At 43.7% G+C, this 23178-nt stretch overlaps 1 protein-coding gene across 1 annotated transcript in view; it reads right to left on the bottom strand.

Annotated features, from left to right (window-relative positions):
* The window catches only part of LOC137431323 (ceramide transfer protein), a 112141-nt gene that overhangs the window by 66122 nt on the left and 22841 nt on the right, over positions 1-23178 (bottom strand). Inside the window, exon 2 of the mRNA XM_078781863.1 lies at positions 21541-21657. Coding sequence (XP_078637989.1) covers positions 21541-21657 — 117 coding nt within the window. The remainder of the gene's footprint in view (positions 1-21540; positions 21658-23178) is intronic.

Genomic DNA, 23178 nt, shown 5'->3' with positions numbered 1-23178 from the left:
TTCTGTGCGGACAAACAAACAAACAAACAGACAACCACAAACCGACTCAAATGCAATACCCTCTCCTCTGGCGAGGGTAATAATGGAGGGGGTTGAATGGGATGCTGATGAATGAATGAATGATCGTTTTAAGGCCATGTTAAGCCTGATGTTAAATAAATTAATATTAATAACTAAAACTATGTCGGCTTAAATAACAACTGAACGACGATCAAAGGACTTTAATCCAAAAAGATAATACTTTTCTAAGGAAAAAGCAACATATTGTTACAGATACGACTTTGATGGTATGGTGGGCCGAGCGGGATGGCCGCCGTATCCGTACAAGTTACCCCGATTGCACCCGGGGTTGACTAATCGCGCTATGCTGGCTCAATAAGAAAAAGAAGACACCCGGCTGGATTATAATGACACAATACGACACCAGGGGTTCAGTTCTCAAGTATATTCGTACGGAAAAAGGTTAGATTACAACTACAAGAGGGACAGCATAGGAAGACAGGCACTTAGACACACTCTTATATTAACCCTAGACAGACCACAGATAAACGGGACAACGCTGACTCACACGGGATTTGATGGCAAGGAAAGCGGCAGTCGATGGCTCAGGTGCACCTGGCTCAGGGACAGAATCACGTACGGTGGTGTCCAGCAGATGCGGGGAGGTCGCTCAGCGCTCGTGGGTCGCGACTTTGGTGGAGATGCCGGGGAGGTCGCTCAGCGCTCGGGAGGGTGGCGTCTTGTCCTTCCAAGCTCGGGGCGCATCTCACGTCACATCCGGCGCGGGGCCGCGTATATCCGGCGGGGAGTCACGCCCTCGCTCGTTAGCTCCGCCCCATATGGCATCGGCCCATGGCTTCTCATTGGGTGCGGGGGTTACCGGCTCCGCCCTTGACGAGGGGCCGACAGGGAGCCCCCTTCTGGGTAACCCCGTCGAGCACATGTTCAATGGCGGCCAACCGAGCCGGAGTGAGGACGCAAAGCCGCTGTTGTTGTGGTTGTTGTTGGAGCTTGAGATGATGGGAAGAGATGCGGGGAGGTATGGGAAGGTCCTAAACTCCTACTGGTGCCATATCATCACATTCTGGTGCAACGAAGAGTCATAATTAATGGAAACAAGTCCTTAACTGACATAGATTAAGAATAACTAGCAAGATGTCCTATAATTGTCTACGTGTGGTGCGGGGGACCTGGGCACGACATTTAATGGGGGAATGAAGGGGAAGATCGGCTCTAATGGGTGTTGTTTACAGACAATGGGACTAGGGAATGGGGTAAGGGGAGAGTTGGGGAGTATCGGAGAAGATAGGGGAATATTTACAAGCGGATATGGAGGTCAAATTCCATATTCGCAACATTGCACCCTTCTCTACCCTCGGGGCGTCCCGACCCGATAAATTTTTACCTACTTTAGTGTGGCACGCAATGTAGTTCCCTCTACTATTAACTCTACCCTGAGTGCGACAGTTTTATAGATATTCACAAATGAGTAAATATGTCCCCCTGCGACGTTGCACCCTTCTCCTCTCAGAAACACACCCACAGGATAACCGAATCCGGAAAGAATCCTCAAACTAAACATACAGCCGGTAGGGAGCATTATTTACAAGACTACGCTGATATTTACACTACGATCCAGGACCTGTCTTTGGAGGAACACATGCAGATGTTATGCATAGAGAGAGCGCGCTTGCCAACATCGATACACCAACCCACGAGTGCTCTGTGGCCGACGGCCTTTAATAACGTGCAGAGCACCCTTTCCCAGCATCAAAAGCACCACCCCACCACCAATCGGTGCAGTCACCATTGTTCATTGGAATAAAAATAACTTCAACAACCCCTAACCCTGCAGGTGTCTCTTGCTCTTCTTGTGGTGCACTTGGTGGTATTAACTATTAGTGGTTCACCTGTATGGCATAGGTGCCACGTTGATCCATAGGTCCATCCCCGGGTGGTGCTTGGCCGCAAACGAACTGCGGTCCATTGTGGGTGGCCACAAACATTGCGGTCCATATGGTGTACCGATCCAGGCAGCGAACAGCGAAAGTGCAGGCCCACAACTGCGTCGCCAGCACCTCTCTCTCCTCTCTCTCTACCCCAAAGCCAGATCCTCGGAGGTGGGAGACAACAGAAGAAACAAGTGAGTAAGGTGGTAAGGGCGCAAAAGTGCACGCAATGCAAGGTGATGCACACTGGGGGCACATGGGAACCAGGTGAGACAGGTACGTTCCTACCGTACGCCCCCCCCACCAGGTAACCTACATGGCCCCTCCCTTACCCCTTACTGTATCCACACAACACAACACTACTCATAAACATCTACTTTACAAATCAACAAACATCCCTACTGTCTTCCCCGTTCCTCCCATATACCAAATTCGTCTTCTCTCCCTCCTAACCAATCAAATTTGCCATTTTCAACTCTCATCAAAATTTGCCATTTTCAACTCAACATCAAAATTTGCCATCACCAATTCATCATCAGTCCCTCCTAGGGAGGGAGAGATGGAATCACCCCAATGTCTCATCCACGTCGTGATGCGTCTCACAAATCCTCACAGCAATCTCATTTCCTGCAACAAACAAAGAAAACACAGGTGTGGCGTCATCATCATCACCACAGGCAAGTGGCTGCGTATGGTGCGACAGGTTCATCAATCCTAACTATTTCCTAAATGACTTTAACAACTTTACACTACCCGGGGTCTTTCTCCGGCCAAACCATTGGCCCTCTTACACTATGGGTTCTAAAAACCAATTCCCATTGGCCAAACTGTGGTGCTCTTCAATTTGGGGTCTCACTCCCCCGATTCATCTCCCGGTGCCCTCGTACAATTTCTGGGCTGCGACGTGTACCTCTCCCAGTGGGTCTACCCACCTGCACACCTCCACCACTGCAGTTGCCTCCGAGCTTACCTGCTCCTTACCCTAACCTAACTACCAGGGGAAGGCCCTCTGGCTCTCTCCCCACTCCGTGCCCTCTCTGGCACTGGGCTGCCCGATCCACACCCGGGATCCTCAGGCACCCACTCACAACTACCGGCTCCCAGAGCCCACCTGCGGCCTCACCTGGCCGACATCCTCACAGTGGTGGAGTGCCCAACCAACTACACACACTAACAGGCTACACGCCCAGCCATTTCCACAACACTAATGCACCCATCCACAACACCATTCTGCAACCGCACCACAAATGCCAATATCCAACCACAATTGACCTGTACCCTCTACCTAACACTTACACTACCCGCCCCGGGTACTCGTGAAAGGGGTCCACTCTTCCCCCATCCACACCTTCGCACCATGCACACCACTCCGTACCACTCACTCCAACTTTTCTCCACACACCTGTACTTGCACACCTGTGCTCTCACACCTGGTGCCACCGGCACCCTTCTCTCCCCAAGCGCATTCGCGCTGATCCACACACTCACTACTCATACACGGCTCCACACACCTGTCCAGTTGCACACCTGTGCAATCACACCTGTTCAATTCTCACAAACACGGCATCATCTCAGCTAACTACTCCCTTCTGAAACTTGCGCTTCCCAGTCGTCCCTTTAAACTATTGCGCTCCCACGTCATTATCATCCATACTAATCTACCTGCGTCCCCACTACAGGTATCAGTCACTAACTAACCTTAACGTTACCTAAGGTCATCTTCTCTAGACCCCTACACACCATATCCTAACCCACCCGGGCTAGTTTTCACTGCCATACACCCCATAAGCTATTGCTCCTTTGCCCCCCACCTGTGAGGGATGGTGGATTTGCCATCCCACCACATCGGGGGTCTCTCACTACCAATTTTGCACATCAAATTTCAACAAATCAAAAATTTGGCCAATCACTGCCCATCATCTGCCAATCACTACTGCCAATCCTTTGCCAATCATCAAATTTTGTTTTTCTCTAATTTTGGGTCCAAAACACTAACCTCATCACCCAGTCTACTCACTACTGCCTCTCGGTGCGCCAATTCCTGTCCAAAGCCCGGCTTCGTAAAGCCAAGCAATGGATGCTGGTTGTTTTGTGCCTGCGGCTGGATGCGTCCGGCATTCGGGGCAGTGACGGGGGCTTACCCGGGCCGAGATCCCACGCATCACCTCGGCGTGGAGCCATCCAATGTCCCGATCTCGACCTGCCGGCACGTCTCAACAAGACGTGGTCGCCATAACGACCCTTCCTATCGGGCTGCCCGCTCCCCCTAGTGGAGCACGGACGCGGCCGTTCAAAGCGAGGCCCAGCACGCACCGAGGGCCCGATTCGGCTATAAGTCGTTCTCAACTCTACCCCATCTAACGTCGATGCTTCACCTGGACGCTTACACCCCGCAGCCCGTTCCTTGCTCACACATCCAGCCGTGCCCATGCTACCTTTCCTTACGCACCCAGGTACACCCATTCCACTCACAGCCTTGGTCACACACCTGACCACCGAACACTTTGGCACACATTCGTTGGTCGCACACCTCACCAATACACCGCTTCGCGCCCCCTCCTCGGTCACCTCCTCTGTGACAATCACAGGTGTGCCCTCATTCGCACACCCAACCACGTGCCTCACCACCAACTCCAGCGTGCATTCCCACTCACGCTCTACCATTCCAGGTGTGCATCCTTCCATCCCAGGTGTACATCCTCGCTCACCTGTCACAACTAACTCACGCTCCATGTCACTCTCACTACTTTCACCTCCATTCCTGACAGCGCACTCACCCTTACTCTTGACAGCGCACTCTTTCCCCATGCACCTGTCCGTTACACACCTTTCTCGCGCACACTCTCCCGTTACACCCTCTGTAACACTCACCACAGGTGTGCATTCTTCCTTGCCTTTGACAGCGCACTCTTTCCCCATGCACCTGTCCGTCACACACCTTTCTCGCGCACACTCTCCCGTTACACCCTCTGTAACACTCACCACAGGTGGACACTCTTCCTTACTTCTGACAGCGCACTCTTTCCTCATGCACCTGTCCGTCACACACCTTTCTCGCGCACACTCTCCCGTCACACCCTCTGTAACACTTACCACACCGCGCTTCCATGTGCTCCCTCGCACACGCGCTACGACCGACTCACTCTCGCCAGCACCCTCACTACTCCTTGGCACGCACTTTTTCCTCACACACCCCAGAGTCGGACTTTCTTGCACACCTCCTTTTTCGCACACCAGACCTGTCGCACACTTCACCAACGGCCTCTCACGAACACCCGGGTCTATCTCGACCCCCAAGCTTATTAAATCCCCTGGCGCATCATACGCACGACCATATTGGTCACCACTTACACCGGGTCCTCTTCCTTCCTCCACCGGGTCCTCCACATGGAGGCGTGGGTTCGAATCCCACTCCTGACACCAATTGTTACAGATACGACTTTGATGGTATGGTGGGCCGAGCGGGATGGCCGCCGTATCCGTACAAGTTACCCCGATTGCACCCGGGGTTGACTAATCGCGCTATGCTGGCTCAATAAGAAAAAGAAGACACCCGGCTGGATTATAATGACACAATACGACACCAGGGGTTCAGTTCTCAAGTATATTCGTACGGAAAAAGGTTAGATTACAACTACAAGAGGGACAGCATAGGAAGACAGGCACTTAGACACACTCTTATATTAACCCTAGACAGACCACAGATAAACGGGACAACGCTGACTCACACGGGATTTGATGGCAAGGAAAGCGGCAGTCGATGGCTCAGGTGCACCTGGCTCAGGGACAGAATCACGTACGGTGGTGTCCAGCAGATGCGGGGAGGTCGCTCAGCGCTCGTGGGTCGCGACTTTGGTGGAGATGCCGGGGAGGTCGCTCAGCGCTCGGGAGGGTGGCGTCTTGTCCTTCCAAGCTCGGGGCGCATCTCACGTCACATCCGGCGCGGGGCCGCGTATATCCGGCGGGGAGTCACGCCCTCGCTCGTTAGCTCCGCCCCATATGGCATCGGCCCATGGCTTCTCATTGGGTGCGGGGGTTACCGGCTCCGCCCTTGACGAGGGGCCGACAGGGAGCCCCCTTCTGGGTAACCCCGTCGAGCACATGTTCAATGGCGGCCAACCGAGCCGGAGTGAGGACGCAAAGCCGCTGTTGTTGTGGTTGTTGTTGGAGCTTGAGATGATGGGAAGAGATGCGGGGAGGTATGGGAAGGTCCTAAACTCCTACTGGTGCCATATCATCACATTCTGGTGCAACGAAGAGTCATAATTAATGGAAACAAGTCCTTAACTGACATAGATTAAGAATAACTAGCAAGATGTCCTATAATTGTCTACGTGTGGTGCGGGGGACCTGGGCACGACATTTAATGGGGGAATGAAGGGGAAGATCGGCTCTAATGGGTGTTGTTTACAGACAATGGGACTAGGGAATGGGGTAAGGGGAGAGTTGGGGAGTATCGGAGAAGATAGGGGAATATTTACAAGCGGATATGGAGGTCAAATTCCATATTCGCAACATTATATACAGTCGTGGCCAAAAATATTGGCACCCTTGCACTGATTTCATGATGCCGTGCACATATTCAAGGCACCCAGTGCCAGAGACCCAGCAACAAAAAGCTCTAATTTGGTCTCATCTGTCCACAGGACATTCTCCCAGAAGGATTTTGGCTTGTTCAGGTGTGTTTTGGCAAACTTCAGTCGGGCTTTCTTAAGTCTCTCTCAGCAGTGGGGTCCTCCTGGGTCTCCTACCACAGAACCCCCTTTCACAGAGTGGTGACGGATGGTGCGAGTTGAAACTGTCGTTCCTTGAATCTGAAGGTCAGCTTGAATCTGTTTGGCAGTTGATTGAGGTGCTTTCTCCACCATTCGAACAATCCTTCGCTGCAATCTTCGATTAAGTTTTCTCTTGCGGCCACGTCCAGGGAGGTTGGCTACAGTGCCATGGGCCTTAATCTTCCTGTTAACATTGCATATGGTGGACACAGGAACATCAAGGTCTCTGGAGATGGACTTGTAGCCTTGAGATTGTCCATGCTTGGCTACAATTTTGTGTCTGATCTGCTCACACAATTCTCTGGGTTTCTTTCTTTTCTCCATGCTCATTCCGGTACACACAGTGACACAAAACAGCAGAACGACTCCTTCTCTCTATTCAAACTGGTTGAATGAGTGATTTTTATATTGCAGGCACCTGCAACTCACCATAGGTGAGTTCAATTCCAAAGTAAAGGAGAATCGCCTGCTTGAAATCTAATTATTAATTATAATTTTTATTTTATAAAAAAATTTATATAATTTTTTTAAATATAATTTTTAAAATTATGTAAAGAGTAGCTCCGCTCACCTCACCACACGTCGTTTCAGAGGGAAAGGCATCTTTGACCATGTCTGCTTTCTCAGGCAGTGAGGGATCAGCAAATGCTGGGTGGGGGTTAGTGGTGGTGATGGTGGATTGGGGATCATGGGGGGGAACTGGTGGAATGGTGGAGGGGGAATGGGGTGGATGGTGATGGGGGGGGGGGGGGATGGTGGGGGGAGAGCGGCCAAAATTGGGTCTTCAGGGACTTTTGGGTTTTCAGGGTATTTTGGGTCTTTGGGGCCATTTTGGGTCTTCAGGGTCTTTGGTTCCTCTGGGTTTTTTAGGGTCTTGGGTGTTTTGGTGTTTTGAGTCTTCAGTGTATTTTGGGTATTAAGGGTCTTCAGGGTATTTAAGGGTCTTCTGTGTCTTTTCGGTATTTGTGGTATTTTGGGTCTTCAGGGTCTTTTCGGTATTTTGGGTCTTTAAGGGTCTTCGGGGTATTTAAGGGTATTTTGGGTCTTCAGGGTGTTTTGGGTCATTGGGTTGTTTTGGGTCTTCGGGGTGTTTTGGGTCTTCAGGGTCTTTTGTGTCATTGGGGACATTTGGGTCTTAAGTGTCTTTTGGTTCTTCTGGGTTCTTCTGGGTCTTTAAGGGTATTTAAGGGTCTCGTTTAAGAGGGATAGGCATCTTTGACCATGTCTGCTTTCTCAGGCAGTGAGGGATGGAGCAAATGGTGCATGGGGTGGATGGTGATGGGGGGATGGTGGGGGGAAAGTGGCCAAAATTGGGTCTCCATGGTATTTTGGGTCTTTGGGGTCTTTTGGGCTTTGGGGTATTTTGGGTCTTCGAGGTATTTTGGGTATTTTGGTTCCTCTGGGTCTTTTAGGGTCTTTGGGGTATTTTGGTTCTTCGGGGCTTTAAGGGTATTTTGGATCTTTGGGGTGTTTTGACTGTTCAAAGTATTTTGGGTGTTTATGGTATTTAAGGGTCTTTGGAGGTCTTCTGTGTCTGTAAGGGCCTTTTTGGTATTTGTGGTATTTTGTGTCTTTCAGTGTCTTTTGGGTCTCCGGGGTGTTTTGGGTCTTTGGGGTGGTTTGGGTCTTCAGGGTGTTTTGGGTCTTCAGGGTGTTTTGGGTCTTGAGGATGTTTTGGGTCTTGAGGATGTTTTGGGTCTTGAGGGTGTTTTGAGTCTTCAGGATGTTTTGAGTCTTCAGGGTGTTTTGAGTCTTTAGGGTGTTTTGGGTCTTCAGTGTGTTTTGGATCCTCTGGGGCTTTAAGGGTATTTTGGGTCATTGGTTCTTCGGGGTATTTAACGGTCTTTGGGGGTTCTCAGGGTGTTTTGGGTCTTCAGGGTGTTTTGAGTCTTCAGGGTGTTTTGAGTCTTCAGCGTGTTTTGGGTCTTCGGGGTCTTTTGGTTCCTCTGGGTCTTTAAGGGTCTTTGGGGTATTTTGGTTCTTCAGAGTCTTTAATGTTCTTTTGGATCTTCGGGTGTTTTGAATCTTAAGGGTATTTTGGGTCTTCAGGGTATTTAGGGGTCTTTGGAGTCTTTTGGGTCTTCTGTGTCTTTAAGAGTCTTTTCGGTATTTGGGGTATTTTGGGCCTTTGGCGTCTTTTAGGTCTTTAAGGTTCTTCGGGGTCTTTAGTGTCTTTAAGGGTCTTTGGGTCTTCAGGGTGTGTTGGGTCTTTGGGGTCTTATGGTTTTTCTGGGTCTTTGAGGGTTTTTTGGGTCTTCTGGGTAGTTAAGGGTCTTCAGGGTGTTTTGGGTCTTCAGGGTGTTTTGGGTCTTCAGGGTGTTTTGGGTCTTTGGGGTCTTTTGTGTCTTTGGGGCCATTTGGGTCTTCAGGGTCTTTTGGATCATCTGGGCCTTTAAGGGTATTTTGGGTTTTCTGGGGTCTTGGGGGACTTAAAGGGTCATCAAAGGTCTGAGGGGTCTCAGCAGTCAAAAGGGTCAAAAGGTATATTCCAACAGTACGTAATTAAGAGTTCACGTTCTGTTTTTGGGTGTTAATTTATTTGAAGAAGAAGAAGACGTTTTGTTGAAAAATAAACAAACATACAAACATCACCATATACGTTTGCTCTATTATAATAAGATATATTGGCAACCTCTTGTTTAGTAACATGTGTTTCGTAAAGATAGCTGAACTTTACCTATGTTCAAATATTTTTCATTTTTGCGTGGAGGATTTCAATGAGTGTCCTTCTAAAGATTTGATGTTTATTTTGAGGTTGAGTTATATATATATTGTTGCGGTTTTGAGTTTTGTACAATAATGGTTAAATTTCCCCCTCATAGTTTAGTCACACAAACAACACGTAGCCTCGCGATAGTTCAGTTATTTCATAGTATGTGTGAGAATAGTCCTTTTCCTGTGTTAGTCTTGCGTTGAGTAGAATAATGAGAGTAGGTCCTCCATTGCCTTATGCCGCCTTACGCCTCTTTGTGCTGCCTTTGGCTTTTTGGCGCGAATTGACACGAGGCTGGCCTGGCGGGTCGAGTCGGGACCGAATGAAGGCGGCGAAGAAGTTGACGGTAAGCGCAAGCCGCCAATCAGGGCTCAAAGGGAGTGGCTGCGGCAATGCGTCACAGGGCGTGGTTGGAACGTTCGAGAGGGCTCAGGGCGTGTCCATATAACCCGTTGCGCAAAGCAACCAGGAGCATTGAGTTACGAGCAGTTGAGTGTGGTGAGTTATGCGCTATTGGAGAGGCGCGTATTGATGAGAGTTACGAGATCGGAGAAAGACGTGCATGAACTAAGTATAAGCGCTCGTATTAAAGTGACGCTCGGTTGAGCTTGAGGCTGAGCCTCTATTGCATTGGGTTACGTGAGTGATAGCGCGCTGGTAACTCGACGCGCTGTGGAAAGCTGCCGAGAGACGCGTACATTCCTTCCCGCCTTCCTGCCTCATCTGCTGCCTTTTGTTCGAGAGAGGCGCTGCGAGGATCCTTCCCACCACCTGCTTGCCATCTTCGCGGGACGTGCTGGGACCGTGGAGAGCACGCCGGGCCGCCGTTCCTGGACGACCATGGCAGCGCGTGGACACCAGCCTACCTGCAATTCCCCTGTGTAAGTGTGATCGGGCCCACGTCTGGATTTTAGGTAAAAAGACTGATTAAGTTCTGTTGTGTGTCTGCTTTCTACCAAATTGTACATACTTGTGTAAATAATCATTAAATCCTGTTATTCCTTTATTCGACCGTCTCGTGTTTTCCATCATTGACTAAGCGTGGTACGAATAGAACTGCTCGAATCGGGTTCCAACGCTAGAAAACTGCACGGACCACGTGGTACGCAATCCACTCGGTGTACTCAAATTACACGTGGCTCGTGCGAGGATTGCTTCCCCGTTTTTGTGGCAGCGCAGGTATTTAGGTACGTGCGAGACTTGGTCCTGAAACCCCACCTTGCGTTTGCCCCGGAAGAGGCGTTTCAAGTCTCGGTTACGCCGGCCCAGAAAAAACAATGGGCTTAATCCCCCCCTTGGTAAAAGTAGGAAGTGCGGCAGAAAACCGTAACTATATATATATATATATATATATATATATATACTGTATACACATTTAGGTGACTGTAGTGTGTCAACTTGAAGAATGTTTTGAAGTCCTAGCCAATCAAAACGTGGCACACAAAGCAACTGCGAATAAAGCTGCAAATCCATCCTGTTACGTTCATCCTGTTTTCCGTTCAGCATGCACAATTGGTTTCTCACATGGGTACTCTCAAAGGGGACCCCATTTGATAAAATAATTACAAAGCAACAACAAAATCCAACTGGCTGCAGGCAAAATGGTTACATTCATCATTCAATCCCAGTGCAATGATGAGCGCTAAACGAGGAAAACCCAGCTAATCCCCACGAGACACTCACATGTTGCACTGACGCACGAGGGTGGGACGGAAAGCAGCAATGATGTAAAACAGATCACATTTCAAAAAGGGTTTTGTGAAAATATTTTGTCTTATTATGGGATCTCAAAACGGATTCTGAAGTTCACTTTGTTCCCCTATCTGATCGATTACAGCATGTGCTGTGGTCTTATTATGGGATCACAAAGCGTGTTCTTAAGTTCGCTTTGTTTCCCTGTCTGATAGATTACAGCATGTGCTGAATGACAAAAAACAACAACAGATAAACAGCAGAAGCTGGAAGAACATTCCAAAAAACCCACTGCTGGACATCAAACAGAATGTCTTTGGCCAGATAACAACCCTGGCTCTCAGAACCATACATCTCTTTCGATGGCAATTTTCCGGGCAACGTTCGCAGTTTTGCTTTTTTGAATTTAATCCGAAACGTGTTTGCATTATTCAATCCTGGCAATGAAGAGTTATTCTTTCATTTTTGGAAATACACTTATTACTCATTGATTGCAGCCACTTTCAGAGTTATGAGAACAATGTTACACAGCCAGCTTCAGGTGCGAGAGATGTTACCATATCCCACAAAATTAAAGCTTGTGTGTTTTGAAGAAGAAACGTGCCAATTTTACCGAAAAGGCCGTCATCGCTTGCAAAAGATAGGATATGTACAGAAAAAGTGAAAGATAATTTTGGTTGGAAGACAAGTAGACAATCAAATAAAAATCATGCTTGGAAACAAAAACAGACAAGAAAACAAAACCCCATTGGCTCTGTATTGACCCTTTGCACCTTTTAAAGGATTAGGAATACAAAGGCTAGTGGTGCGAAATTGCTGCAGCATTGCAATTACTAATGGCACAATAACGCACAGCTCACTATTATTTTATATGAAGACAATAAGGGAAATTTACATGTTATTACGTGTGACAAGAAAGGGTTAGTGGAGGCCCATACTCAGATAATCAGAGCCATCATGACGAGTCGTGAACGTTTTTGTGGTTAAAGAACTAATCCTGGACAGGTCACCACTCTGCCGTGAAAGGTACGGAAATTTTCCACCCCGGGGAGCCATGACGATCAAATCCACCGCAGTGAGGGCAATGCAACAAGACTTTACCTCCAAAAAACCCCACTAGCATCAAACTGCTCAATAAGCAGTTGGGAGGAGAAGGTAGAGCAAAATTAAGAAAAACAAGCTCGCCAAGCTCCGAGCTTGGTTTGCTCGCCAATGTCCCCCGTCGGTGAAGTGATGCGAGTTGACAAAGTGGAAGACGCAAGGCGGCCATCTTGGATTTTGACGTGGCGACCCAATTTTCAATAGCGTTCTCCCTTAAGCCTAGATACACCCACACACCAGATTAGAAGTTTGTAGTTCGTTTATTTTTCAAGATATTCTGCTCACAAGGTTCAGACATACATGGCGGTGGCCATCTTGGATTTTGACGTGGGTTGCACCCACACACCAAATTCGAATTCGGTCCTTCGCTTACGCACGCATGCACGCACGTCTGCACGCACACACGTCCGCATGCACGCATGGATGGACGCACGCACGGACGCACACATAGACGGAGGGGAAAACCATAGTCCCCCTTTCGCTCCGCGGTGCGATGGGGGACAAAAACTGGCAAGCAGCGGAATATGGGGATGGCATAGAAGAGTGGGAGGAAGGGAAATAAAATGAAAAAGGAGGTTGGAAAGGAATACAATATGTAATGAAAAGGGACACAGGACGTTTGTAGTAAATGGGGGAGGAGTGGGTTGGTATACATCAGTAAATCATTTTTATGTTTTATTCATTTATTCATATTTATTCATAACTGTTTGTCGTTAAAGGCGGCAAAAAGGGTTGGCGTCAGGAAGGGCATCCAGCCGTAAAACATTGCTTCAAAAAGGGGACCGAAAAACAACAACAACCACGGTTCCCGAAAAAGGCCAACCCCCGCTTGCGGGGAAAAATGGCCTCTAAAGGTGGTTATTATTATTCATTTATTCATATGCAGCCTGTGGCTGCTTGGCTGCATAATTTTCTAGGGGAGTGACTGTGCCGCTGAAGCGATGCCCCCTTACCAGCTAGCTGGTACTCGTTTTGCCAACCTCGGAAGGTTTGACAGGCTGAGTCGACCCGCCTGGTGTTAATTCAACAGCACGACGGGGGCTTGAACTCAAGACACTGGGATCCCAAGCCAGCCACCTTAATCGTTAAGCCAACACAAGACTCATTTTAAAATACATCTATGCAGGTCTTCCAATGAGCATGCAATGAAGAGTTCCAAAAATATATTGTCCAATGAAAAGTACAGTGCACTTCAGTGGGGGCAACGCCCTGTCTACGAAGAACTAGCATGGCAGTTAATAGTGAGTTCGTGAAGAGAGCGACACAGAGGCCGGTCCTTCATCGGTTCTGTATTTTCATTAGATCTGTGCAGTGCTTCATTGCTTCCATACAATGCTTCATTGGTTCTATACTTTCAGTATAGTAAGACAGTGCTTTATTACTCCCGCCAGGGAGTAATGCATTCGATCGTGTCCGTGTGTGTGTGTGTGTGTGTGCGTGTGTGTTTGTGAACAAGATATCTGGAAAAGTTCTGAACGGATTTGGATGAAAGTTGGTGGGATGATTGCACTTGGGATAAGGAAGAATTGATTAGTTTTTGGTGAAGCTCAGGAAATTATTCCAGATCCAGGAAATTTTTTTGGGAATTTTTTTTTTTTTCCTTTATAAACCATTTTCTCTGCAATAATTGGACCGATTGAGAGCAAATTTTTACCATAGAAGGGTCTCGGTCTGCAGAATATTTTAATGGGAATTATGACGTCACAGGTCACGTGGTTCGGCCGCCATATTGTTTTGAGTGAAAAACACAAATCCAATTTTCTCCAAAACGCCTGAACAGATCGAGGCCAAACTTTGCAGGCAGAATCGCATACCCATGACGAATAAAAAAAGTCAGCGAGCATGACGTCATCACATGGTTTCAGAGTTATGACGTTTTTAAGCACAAACATTTAAAACATAGCTCCTCCCTCATTTGTGATCCAATCGAGGGGAAACTTCACAAATCTGTTCAGCATATCAGTCTACTAAAATGCCCTTTTGGAATTTGCGATAGGTCACGGGGTTTGGCAGATATCGTTAAACGCAAATAATAAAAACATTTATATCTCTTGAACCACTTCATACTGTCGTAGAAGTCATGAAGAGTAACAAGTGTGCAAAATTTGAAGATGATTGGATGTACGGTCTGGAAGCTGGAAGTTGTTCTTGTGTGAAGAAGAAGAGTCTGACTGTGGACGATTAATTATTTATCACATGTACAGACTTGCAGGCATCGTTTGACACAAACTCCCGGGTTAATTTGAACCTCAAATAAAATTATAATTCCAGATTTGTCAATGGCTGAGGTATATTAACAAACTAATAAAACAGATTTGGCAAAATTCGAACTTTTTAAAAAAAGATCGCATATTCACCCAGGGTTGTGAGAGGCTGAAGAAGAAGAAACCTCGCATGGGCTTCCAAGACCAAAAAATAATTCTGGCTCTGATTTTCAGGTTTATTTATCTATATATCTACATATCTGGGCAGTGTCTGTTGTCACTGAAACTTTTGTTTCCGTGGTTGTGAAGTGTTTTTTAATAACGTGGTGGTGGTTTTGAATCACGTGGTGGTGAGGTATTTTGAATGATGTGGTGGTGAGGTGTAAAATGACATGGTGGTGAGGTGTTTTTAAATCACGTGGCTGTGAGGTGTTTTTAATTTCGTGGCTGTGAGGTGTTTTTAATTTCGTGTTTTGTGGCTGTGAGGTGTTTTTAATTTCGTGTTTCGTGGCTGTGAAGTGTTTTTAATTTCGTGTTTTGTGGCTGAGGTGTTTTTCATCTTCTATATATTCTATATATATATGCAGTGTCTGTCTTGTCTTGTGTTGTGACTGAACTACTCCCTCAAACTTTTGTGAAATCGTACTATTCCAACTTGACCCACGGCGGGAGTATGCGCTCTACTGAGTGGCGTTCTAGTTGGTTCCGTATTTTCATTGGTTCTGTATAGTGCTTCATTTGTTCCGTATTTTCATTAGTTCCATACAGTGCTTCATTGGTTCTGTATTTTCATTGGTTCTGCATAGTGCTTCATTGGTTCTGTATTTTCATTGGTTCTGTATAGTGCTTCATTTGTTCCGTATTTTCATTAGTTCCATACAGTGCTTCATTGGTTCCGTATTTTCATTGGTTCTGCATAGTGCTTCATTGGTTCTGTATTTTCATTGGTTCTGTATAGTGCTTCATTTGTTCCGTATTTTCATTAGTTCCATACAGTGCTTCATTGGTTCTGTATTTTTCATTGGTTCTGTATAGTGCTTCATTGGTTCTATATTTTCATTGGTTCTGTACAGTGCTTCATTGGTTCTGTATTTTTCATTGGTTCTGTATAGTGCTTCTTTGGTTCTGTATTTTCATTAGTTCCATACAGTGCTTCATTTGTTCCGTATTTTCATTAGTTCCATACAGTGCTTCATTGGTTCTGTATTTTTCATTGGTTCTGTATAGTGCTTCATTGGTTCTATATTTTCATTGGTTCTGTATAGTGCTTCATTTGTTCCGTATTTTCATTAGTTCCATACAGTGCTTCATTGGTTCTATATTTTCATTGGTTCTGTATAGTGCTTCATTGGTTCTGTATTTTCATTGGTTCTGTATAGTGCTTCATTTGTTCCGTATTTTAATTAGTTCCATACAGTGCTTCATTGGTTCTATATTTTCATTGGTTCTGTATAGTGCTTCATTGGTTCTATATTTTCATTGGTTCTGTATAGTGCTTCATTGGTTCTATATTTTCATTGGTTCTGTATAGTGCTTCATTGGTTCTGTATTTTCATTGGTTCTGTATAGTGCTTCATTTGTTCCGTATTTTAATTAGTTCCATACAGTGCTTCATTGGTTCTATATTTTCATTGGTTCTGTATAGTGCTTCATTGGTTCTATATTTTCAGTGGTTCTGTATAGTGCTTCGTTGGTTCTGTATAGTGCTTCATTGGTTCTGTATAGTGCTTCATTGCTTCTGTATAGTGCTTCATTTGTTCCGTATTTTAATTAGTTCCATACAGTGCTTCATTGGTTCTATATTTTCATTGGTTCTGTATAGTGCTTCATTGGTTCTGTATTTTCATTGGTTCTGTATAGTGCTTCATTTGTTCCGTATTTTAATTAGTTCCATACAGTCTTCATTGGTTCTGTATTTTCATTGGTTCTGTATAGTGCTTCATTTGTTCCGTATTTTAATTAGTTCCATACAGTGCTTCATTGGTTCTATATTTTCATTGGTTCTGTATGGTGCTTCATTTGTTCCGTATTTTTCATTGGTTCTGTACAGTGCTTCATTGGTTCCGTATTTTCATTAGTTCTGTATAGTGCTTCATTTGTTCCGTATTTTTCATTGGTTCTGTACAGTGCTTCATTGGTTCTGTATTTTCATTGGTTCTGTATGGTGCTTCATTTGTTCCGTATTTTCATTAGTTCCATACAGTGCTTCATTGGTTCTGTATTTTCATTGGTTCTGTATAGTGCTTCATTTGTTCCGTATTTTTCATTAGTTCTGTATAGTGCTTCATTTGTTCCGTATTTTCATTAGTTCCATACAGTGCTTCATTGTTTCTGTATTTTTCATTGGTTCTGTATAGTGCTTCTTTGGTTCTGTATTTTCATTAGTTCCATACAGTGCTTCATTTGTTCCGTATTTTCATTAGTTCCATACAGTGCTTCATTGGTTCTGTATTTTTCATTGGTTCTGTATAGTGCTTCATTGGTTCTATATTTTCATTGGTTCTGTATAGTGCTTCATTTGTTCCGTATTTTCATTAGTTCCATACAGTGCTTCATTGGTTCTATATTTTCATTGGTTCTGTATAGTGCTTCATTGGTTCTGTATTTTCATTGGTTCTGTATAGTGCTTCATTTGTTCCGTATTTTAATTAGTTCCATACAGTGCTTCATTGGTTCTATATTTTCATTGGTTCTGTATAGTGCTTCATTGGTTCTATATTTTCATTGGTTCTGTATAGTGCTTCATTGGTTCTATATTTTCATTGGTTCTGTATAGTGCTTCATTGGTTCTGTATTTTCATTGGTTCTGTATAGTGCTTCATTTGTTCCGTATTTTAATTAGTTCCATACAGTGCTTCATTGGTTCTATATTTTCATTGGTTCTGTATAGTGCTTCATTGGTTCTATATTTTCAGTGGTTCTGTATAGTGCTTCGTTGGTTCTGTATAGTGCTTCATTGGTTCTGTATAGTGCTTCATTGCTTCTGTATAGTGCTTCATTTGTTCCGTATTTTAATTAGTTCCATACAGTGCTTCATTGGTTCTATATTTTCATTGGTTCTGTATAGTGCTTCATTGGTTCTGTATTTTCATTGGTTCTGTATAGTGCTTCATTTGTTCCGTATTTTAATTAGTTCCATACAGTCTTCATTGGTTCTGTATTTTCATTGGTTCTGTATAGTGCTTCATTTGTTCCGTATTTTAATTAGTTCCATACAGTGCTTCATTGGTTCTATATTTTCATTGGTTCTGTATGGTGCTTCATTTGTTCCGTATTTTTCATTGGTTCTGTACAGTGCTTCATTGGTTCCGTATTTTCATTAGTTCTGTATAGTGCTTCATTTGTTCCGTATTTTTCATTGGTTCTGTACAGTGCTTCATTGGTTCTGTATTTTCATTGGTTCTGTATGGTGCTTCATTTGTTCCGTATTTTCATTAGTTCCATACAGTGAGTGCTTCATTGGTTCTGTATTTTCATTGGTTCTGTATAGTGCTTCATTTGTTCCGTATTTTTCATTAGTTCTGTATAGTGCTTCATTTGTTCCGTATTTTTCATTGGTTCTGTATAGTGCTTCATTTGTTCCGTATTTTTAATTGGTTCTGTATAGTGCTTCATTTGTTCCGTATTTTTCATTCGTTCTGTATAGTGCTTCATTTGTTCCGTATTTTTCATTGGTTCTGTACAGTGCTTCATTTGTTCCGTATTTTTCATTGGTTCTGTATAGTGCTTCATTTGTTCCGTATTTTCATTAGTTCCATACAGTACTTCATTGGTTCTGTATTTTGCATTGGTTCTGCATAGTGCTTCATTTGTTCCGTATTTTCATTAGTTCCATACAGTGCTTCATTGGTTCTGTATTTTTCATTGGTTCTGTATAGTGCTTCATTTGTTCTGTATTTTCATTAGTTCCATACAGTGTTTCATTGGTTCTGTATTTTCATTGGTTCTGTATAGTGCTTCATTTGTTCCGTATTTTCATTAGTTCCATACAGTGCTTCATTGGTTCTGCATTTTCATTGGTTCTGTATAGTGCTTCATTTGTTCCGTATTTTCATTAGTTCCATACAGTGCTTCATTGGTTCTGTATTTTCATTGGTTCTGTATAGTGCTTCATTTGTTCCGTATTTTCATTAGTTCCATACAGTGCTTCATTGGTTCTGTATTTTTCATTGGTTCTGTACAGTGCTTCATTGGTTCTGTATTTTTCATTGGTTCTGCATTGTGCTTCATTTGTTCCGTATTTTCATTGGTTCTGTACAGTGCTTCATTTGTTCCGTATTTTTCATTGGTTCTGTACAGTGCTTCATTTGTTCCGTATTTTTCATTGGTTCTGTATAGTGCTTCATTTGTTCTGTATTTTTCATTGGTTCCATACAGTGCTTCATTTGTTCCGTATTTTTCATTGGTTCTGTACAGTGCTTCATTTGTTCCGTATTTTTCATTGGTTCTGTATAGTGCTTCATTTGTTCCGTATTTTTCATTGGTTCTGTACAGTGCTTCATTTGTTCCGTATTTTTCATTGGTTCTGTACAGTGCTTCATTTGTTCCGTATTTTTCATTAGTTCTGTATAGTGCTTCATTTGTTCCGTATTTTTCATTGGTTCCATACAGTGCTTCATTGGTTCTGTATTTTCATTAGTTCCATACAGTGCTTCATTGGTTCTGTATTTTCATTGGTTCTGTATAGTGCTTCATTGGTTCTGTATTTTCATTAGTTCCATACAGTGCTTCATTGGTTCTGTATTTTCATTGGTTCTGTATAGTGCTTCATTGGTTCTGTATTTTCATTGGTTCTGTATAGTGCTTCATTTGTTCCGTATTTTCATTAGTTCCATACAGTGCTTCATTGGTTCTATATTTTCATTGGTTCTGTATAGTGCTTCATTTGTTCCGTATTTTCATTGGTTCTGTATAGTGCTTCATTTGTTCCGTATTTTCATTAGTTCCATACAGTGCTTCATTTGTTCCGTATTTTCATTGGTTCTGTATAGTGCTTCATTTGTTCCGTATTTTCATTGGTTCTGTATAGTGCTTCATTTGTTCCGTATTTTCATTGGTTCTGTATAGTGCTTCATTTGTTCCGTATTTTCATTGGTTCTGTATTTTCATTAGTTCCATACAGTGCTTCATTTGTTCCGTATTTTCATTGGTTCTGTATAGTGCTTCATTTGTTCTGTATTTTCATTAGTTCCATACAGTGCTTCATTTGTTCCATATTTTCATTGGTTCTGTATAGTGCTTCATTTGTTCCATATTTTCATTGGTTCTGTATAGTGCTTCATTGGTTCTGTATTTTCATTGGTTCTGTATAGTGCTTCATTTGTTCCGTATTTTCATTGGTTCTGTATAGTGCTTCATTGGTTCCGTATTTTCATTAGTTCCATACAGTGCTTCATTGGTTCTGTAGAGTGCTTCATTTGTTCCGTATTTTAATTAGTTCCATACAGTGCTTCATTGGTTCTGTAGAGTGCTTCATTTGTTCCGTATTTTAATTAGTTCCATACAGTGCTTCATTGGTTCTGTATTTTCATTGGTTCTGTATGGTGCTTCATTTGTTCCGTATTTTTCATTGGTTCTGTACAGTGCTTCATTTGTTCCGTATTTTTCATTGGTTCTGTACAGTGCTTCATTTGTTCCGTATTTTTCATTGGTTCTGTATAGTGCTTCATTGGTTCCGTATTTTTCATTGGTTCTGTACAGTGCTTCATTTGTTCCGTATTTTTCATTGGTTCTGTATAGTGCTTCATTTGTTCCGTATTTTTCATTGGTTCTGTACAGTGCTTCATTGGTTCCGTATTTTTCATTGGTTCTGTACAGTGCTTCATTTGTTCCGTACAGTGCTTCATTGGTTCTGTACAGTGCTTCATTTGTTCCGTATTTTTCATTGGTTCTGTACAGTGCTTCATTGGTTCCGTATTTTTCATTGGTTCTGTACAGTGCTTCATTTGTTCCGTACAGTGCTTCATTGGTTCCGTATTTTTCATTGGTTCTGTACAGTGCTTCATTTGTTCCGTATTTTTCATTGGTTCTGTACAGTGCTTCATTGGTTCTGTATTTTTCATTGGTTCTGTACAGTGCTTCATTTGTTCCGTATTTTTCATTGGTTCTGTATAGTGCTTCATTTGTTCCGTATTTTTCATTGGTTCTGTACAGTGCTTCATTGGTTTCGTATTTTTCATTGGTTCTGTACAGTGCTTAATTGGATCCGTATTTTTCATTGGTTCTGTACAGTGCTTCATTGGTTCCGTATTTTTCATTGGTTCTGTACAGTGCTTCATTTGCTCCGTATTTTCATTGGTTCTGTACAGTGCTTCATTGGTTCCGTATTTTTCATTGGTTCTGTACAGTGCTTCATTTGCTCCGTATTTTCATTGGTTCCGTACAGTGCTTCATCAGTTCGATATTTTCGTTGGTTCTGTAAAGTGCTGCACATCATACGAAACCAATGTACAAACATATGGAACCAATGTGATTCTTCACCATTGAGAGGTGAAACTTCTTCACTTCACCATCGGGTGAAAAGCGACATATATAACATGATGTTTAAAAATGTTATGGACAAGCTATAAATAAACTTGGTGGACGAGTTGGTTCGGTGACAAGAACAACCCGGTTATATTTTGGTTCAGGTCCGAATTCAGATCCGGCCTATCTGTGGGATACAAAAGTAAACTGTTCACCAGGTGGAGGTATGCTCTCTACTGAGTGCCATTCTAGTTAAATATGATTTTGCTGGCAAGTCATTTTCCTGCCATTTTTTTTTTCATTTTCCATTTTCCAGTTAAACCTGCCATTTTCCCTCTGCTATCTCTGCAACATCCCTTAGCAGCCTGCTCTTTATTCACTGCAAGTCCTCTCAAGGGAAACAGTCATCATAAAGTAGTGAAGCAGTGCAGAGACACCGGGCTCTTCGTGCATTGCTATGATGCATAAATAATAGGCATTTAAAGCTTCCATTTAGCAGTGAATAATGTAAAAGTTAGACTAGTTTAGAGAGATATTGCTTACTATTGAAAGATATCGAGCTAGACATTCAGTTTCGATGGAAAGTGATGCTATAATTAGGACAGTGTGACATGGATGTGAGGTTAAAATCTCCCACCCACCTTGTGCATTTCCAAGGCATCGATCCATTGCTGTCTGTGCTCAGGATTTTCTGCCCGAAAGTACCAGATACTGTCATTCACGCTGATATCAAACCGGCACTCATCAAACTCGTGGGGCTACGAGAGGGGAAAAAAAGTTGTAAGAATTAAAGTTTGTGTTTGTTGAATATTTTAATAAAAAGTGTCTCCACACATACATGTTTCAAAATGGCAACATCAACCCACCAGGCTAGATTGTTGAAAAGAGCCAAGTTAGTATGTTTGAGACATGATCGGGAGAGGAGGGGAATAGACAACAATTCTTGCCAACACCTCGTTTAAAATCGAATTATTCCACATGCAATTTAAGGTTCTAAAACCAATAGATGTTAAGTGTCCATCCTCATTTCCTCTTTCTCAGGTGCATAAACCTTTCATTAATCCACACTCCTATAAAATTTCACAGAGGACCATCGCTCGAGTGACATCTCCCATTACCGTATTTATAAGAAGTCCTTCTCGTAGCTCTTATAACATAGCGTACTAAAACAAGTGAAGAACAAGTGACGACCCTGACTGAATGTGGTGATAATTAGATGCAATACATCACCAACTTAACCAGGTAACTTGTGACCATGTATGTTATTGTAGCTATGACTTTGTAAGTGAACATCCAAACATTTTGTTCAGTATAGCAGGAACAATACCAATTCAAACAAGTACAGAATCATTCAAAGTACACCGCCCCCATGCCAAATAAATAAATAACATCCTCCAGCGCGGCATTGCCGGAGACGCCCAGCGATCCCGCCATGCAGCACATAGAGACAGTTTTGGGAGGGAGAGGTGCACAATAATTGATTGAATAATTGTATAATTAAAATCAATAAATGACAATCGTAAAATAATATCTTAATCAATTGGCTAATAGCATACCTCAACCACCGATGTTTCATCTGAAACTGTAGCTTTTTGAAAATTAATGAAATAAGTCATTAATCAAAAAAAAAAATCAATAATGAATTGATTCATCAATAAATAATAAATCGATTAATAGATTAATCAAAAAATCAAAAATATTCTTTATAGCCAAATCACTTGGTCACTGTAATGTCCGAATATCAGCTTCCAAGCTCAAAAGGTGGCTGAGATAATGCCTATATACAACAAACAACAACAGGTATTTTAAGGCCATTTTCCCTGCTAGAGCGGGGGTTAGCCTTGCGGGCCCCATGACAATCTTCGCTCAAGACTCGAGATATTGCCCATATGAGAAAGAAAATAAATAAGCAATCGTTACGTGGTCCTCCCGGTGACTACCTGGTCTCGGTGACCCCCGGACCGTGAGAGGAACTCCGCCAGAAAGATTTATTATGTATGCGCTTTCGTAACGCAATCAATATGAATTCCAACCAAGAAAAAACCCCACACCAAGGATCCGGAATAATCAATGATATATTCCCCGAGCAATCAACCATCAGCAATCAATAGTACAAAGATGTAAATTCATCTACATTAACTCTAAGATGGCCATCTTATACATTCCTCACGTGAGCCCCACTCCCGACTCCCTCCGTGGTCAATGTCTCTCACAATGTCTCCGTACTCCTGTAGTTCGATCTCCGCACGTGGGCGGTTGAACGGACCCTTCCTGACGTG

This window comes from Myxine glutinosa, chromosome 7 (assembly GCF_964187855.1).
Source record: "Myxine glutinosa chromosome 7, kmMyxGlut1.1, whole genome shotgun sequence".
Lineage (NCBI taxonomy): Eukaryota > Metazoa > Chordata > Myxini > Myxiniformes > Myxinidae > Myxine > Myxine glutinosa.
Note: the sequence above shows the minus strand (reverse complement) of the source record. Positions and strands in the feature narration are given on the sequence as shown.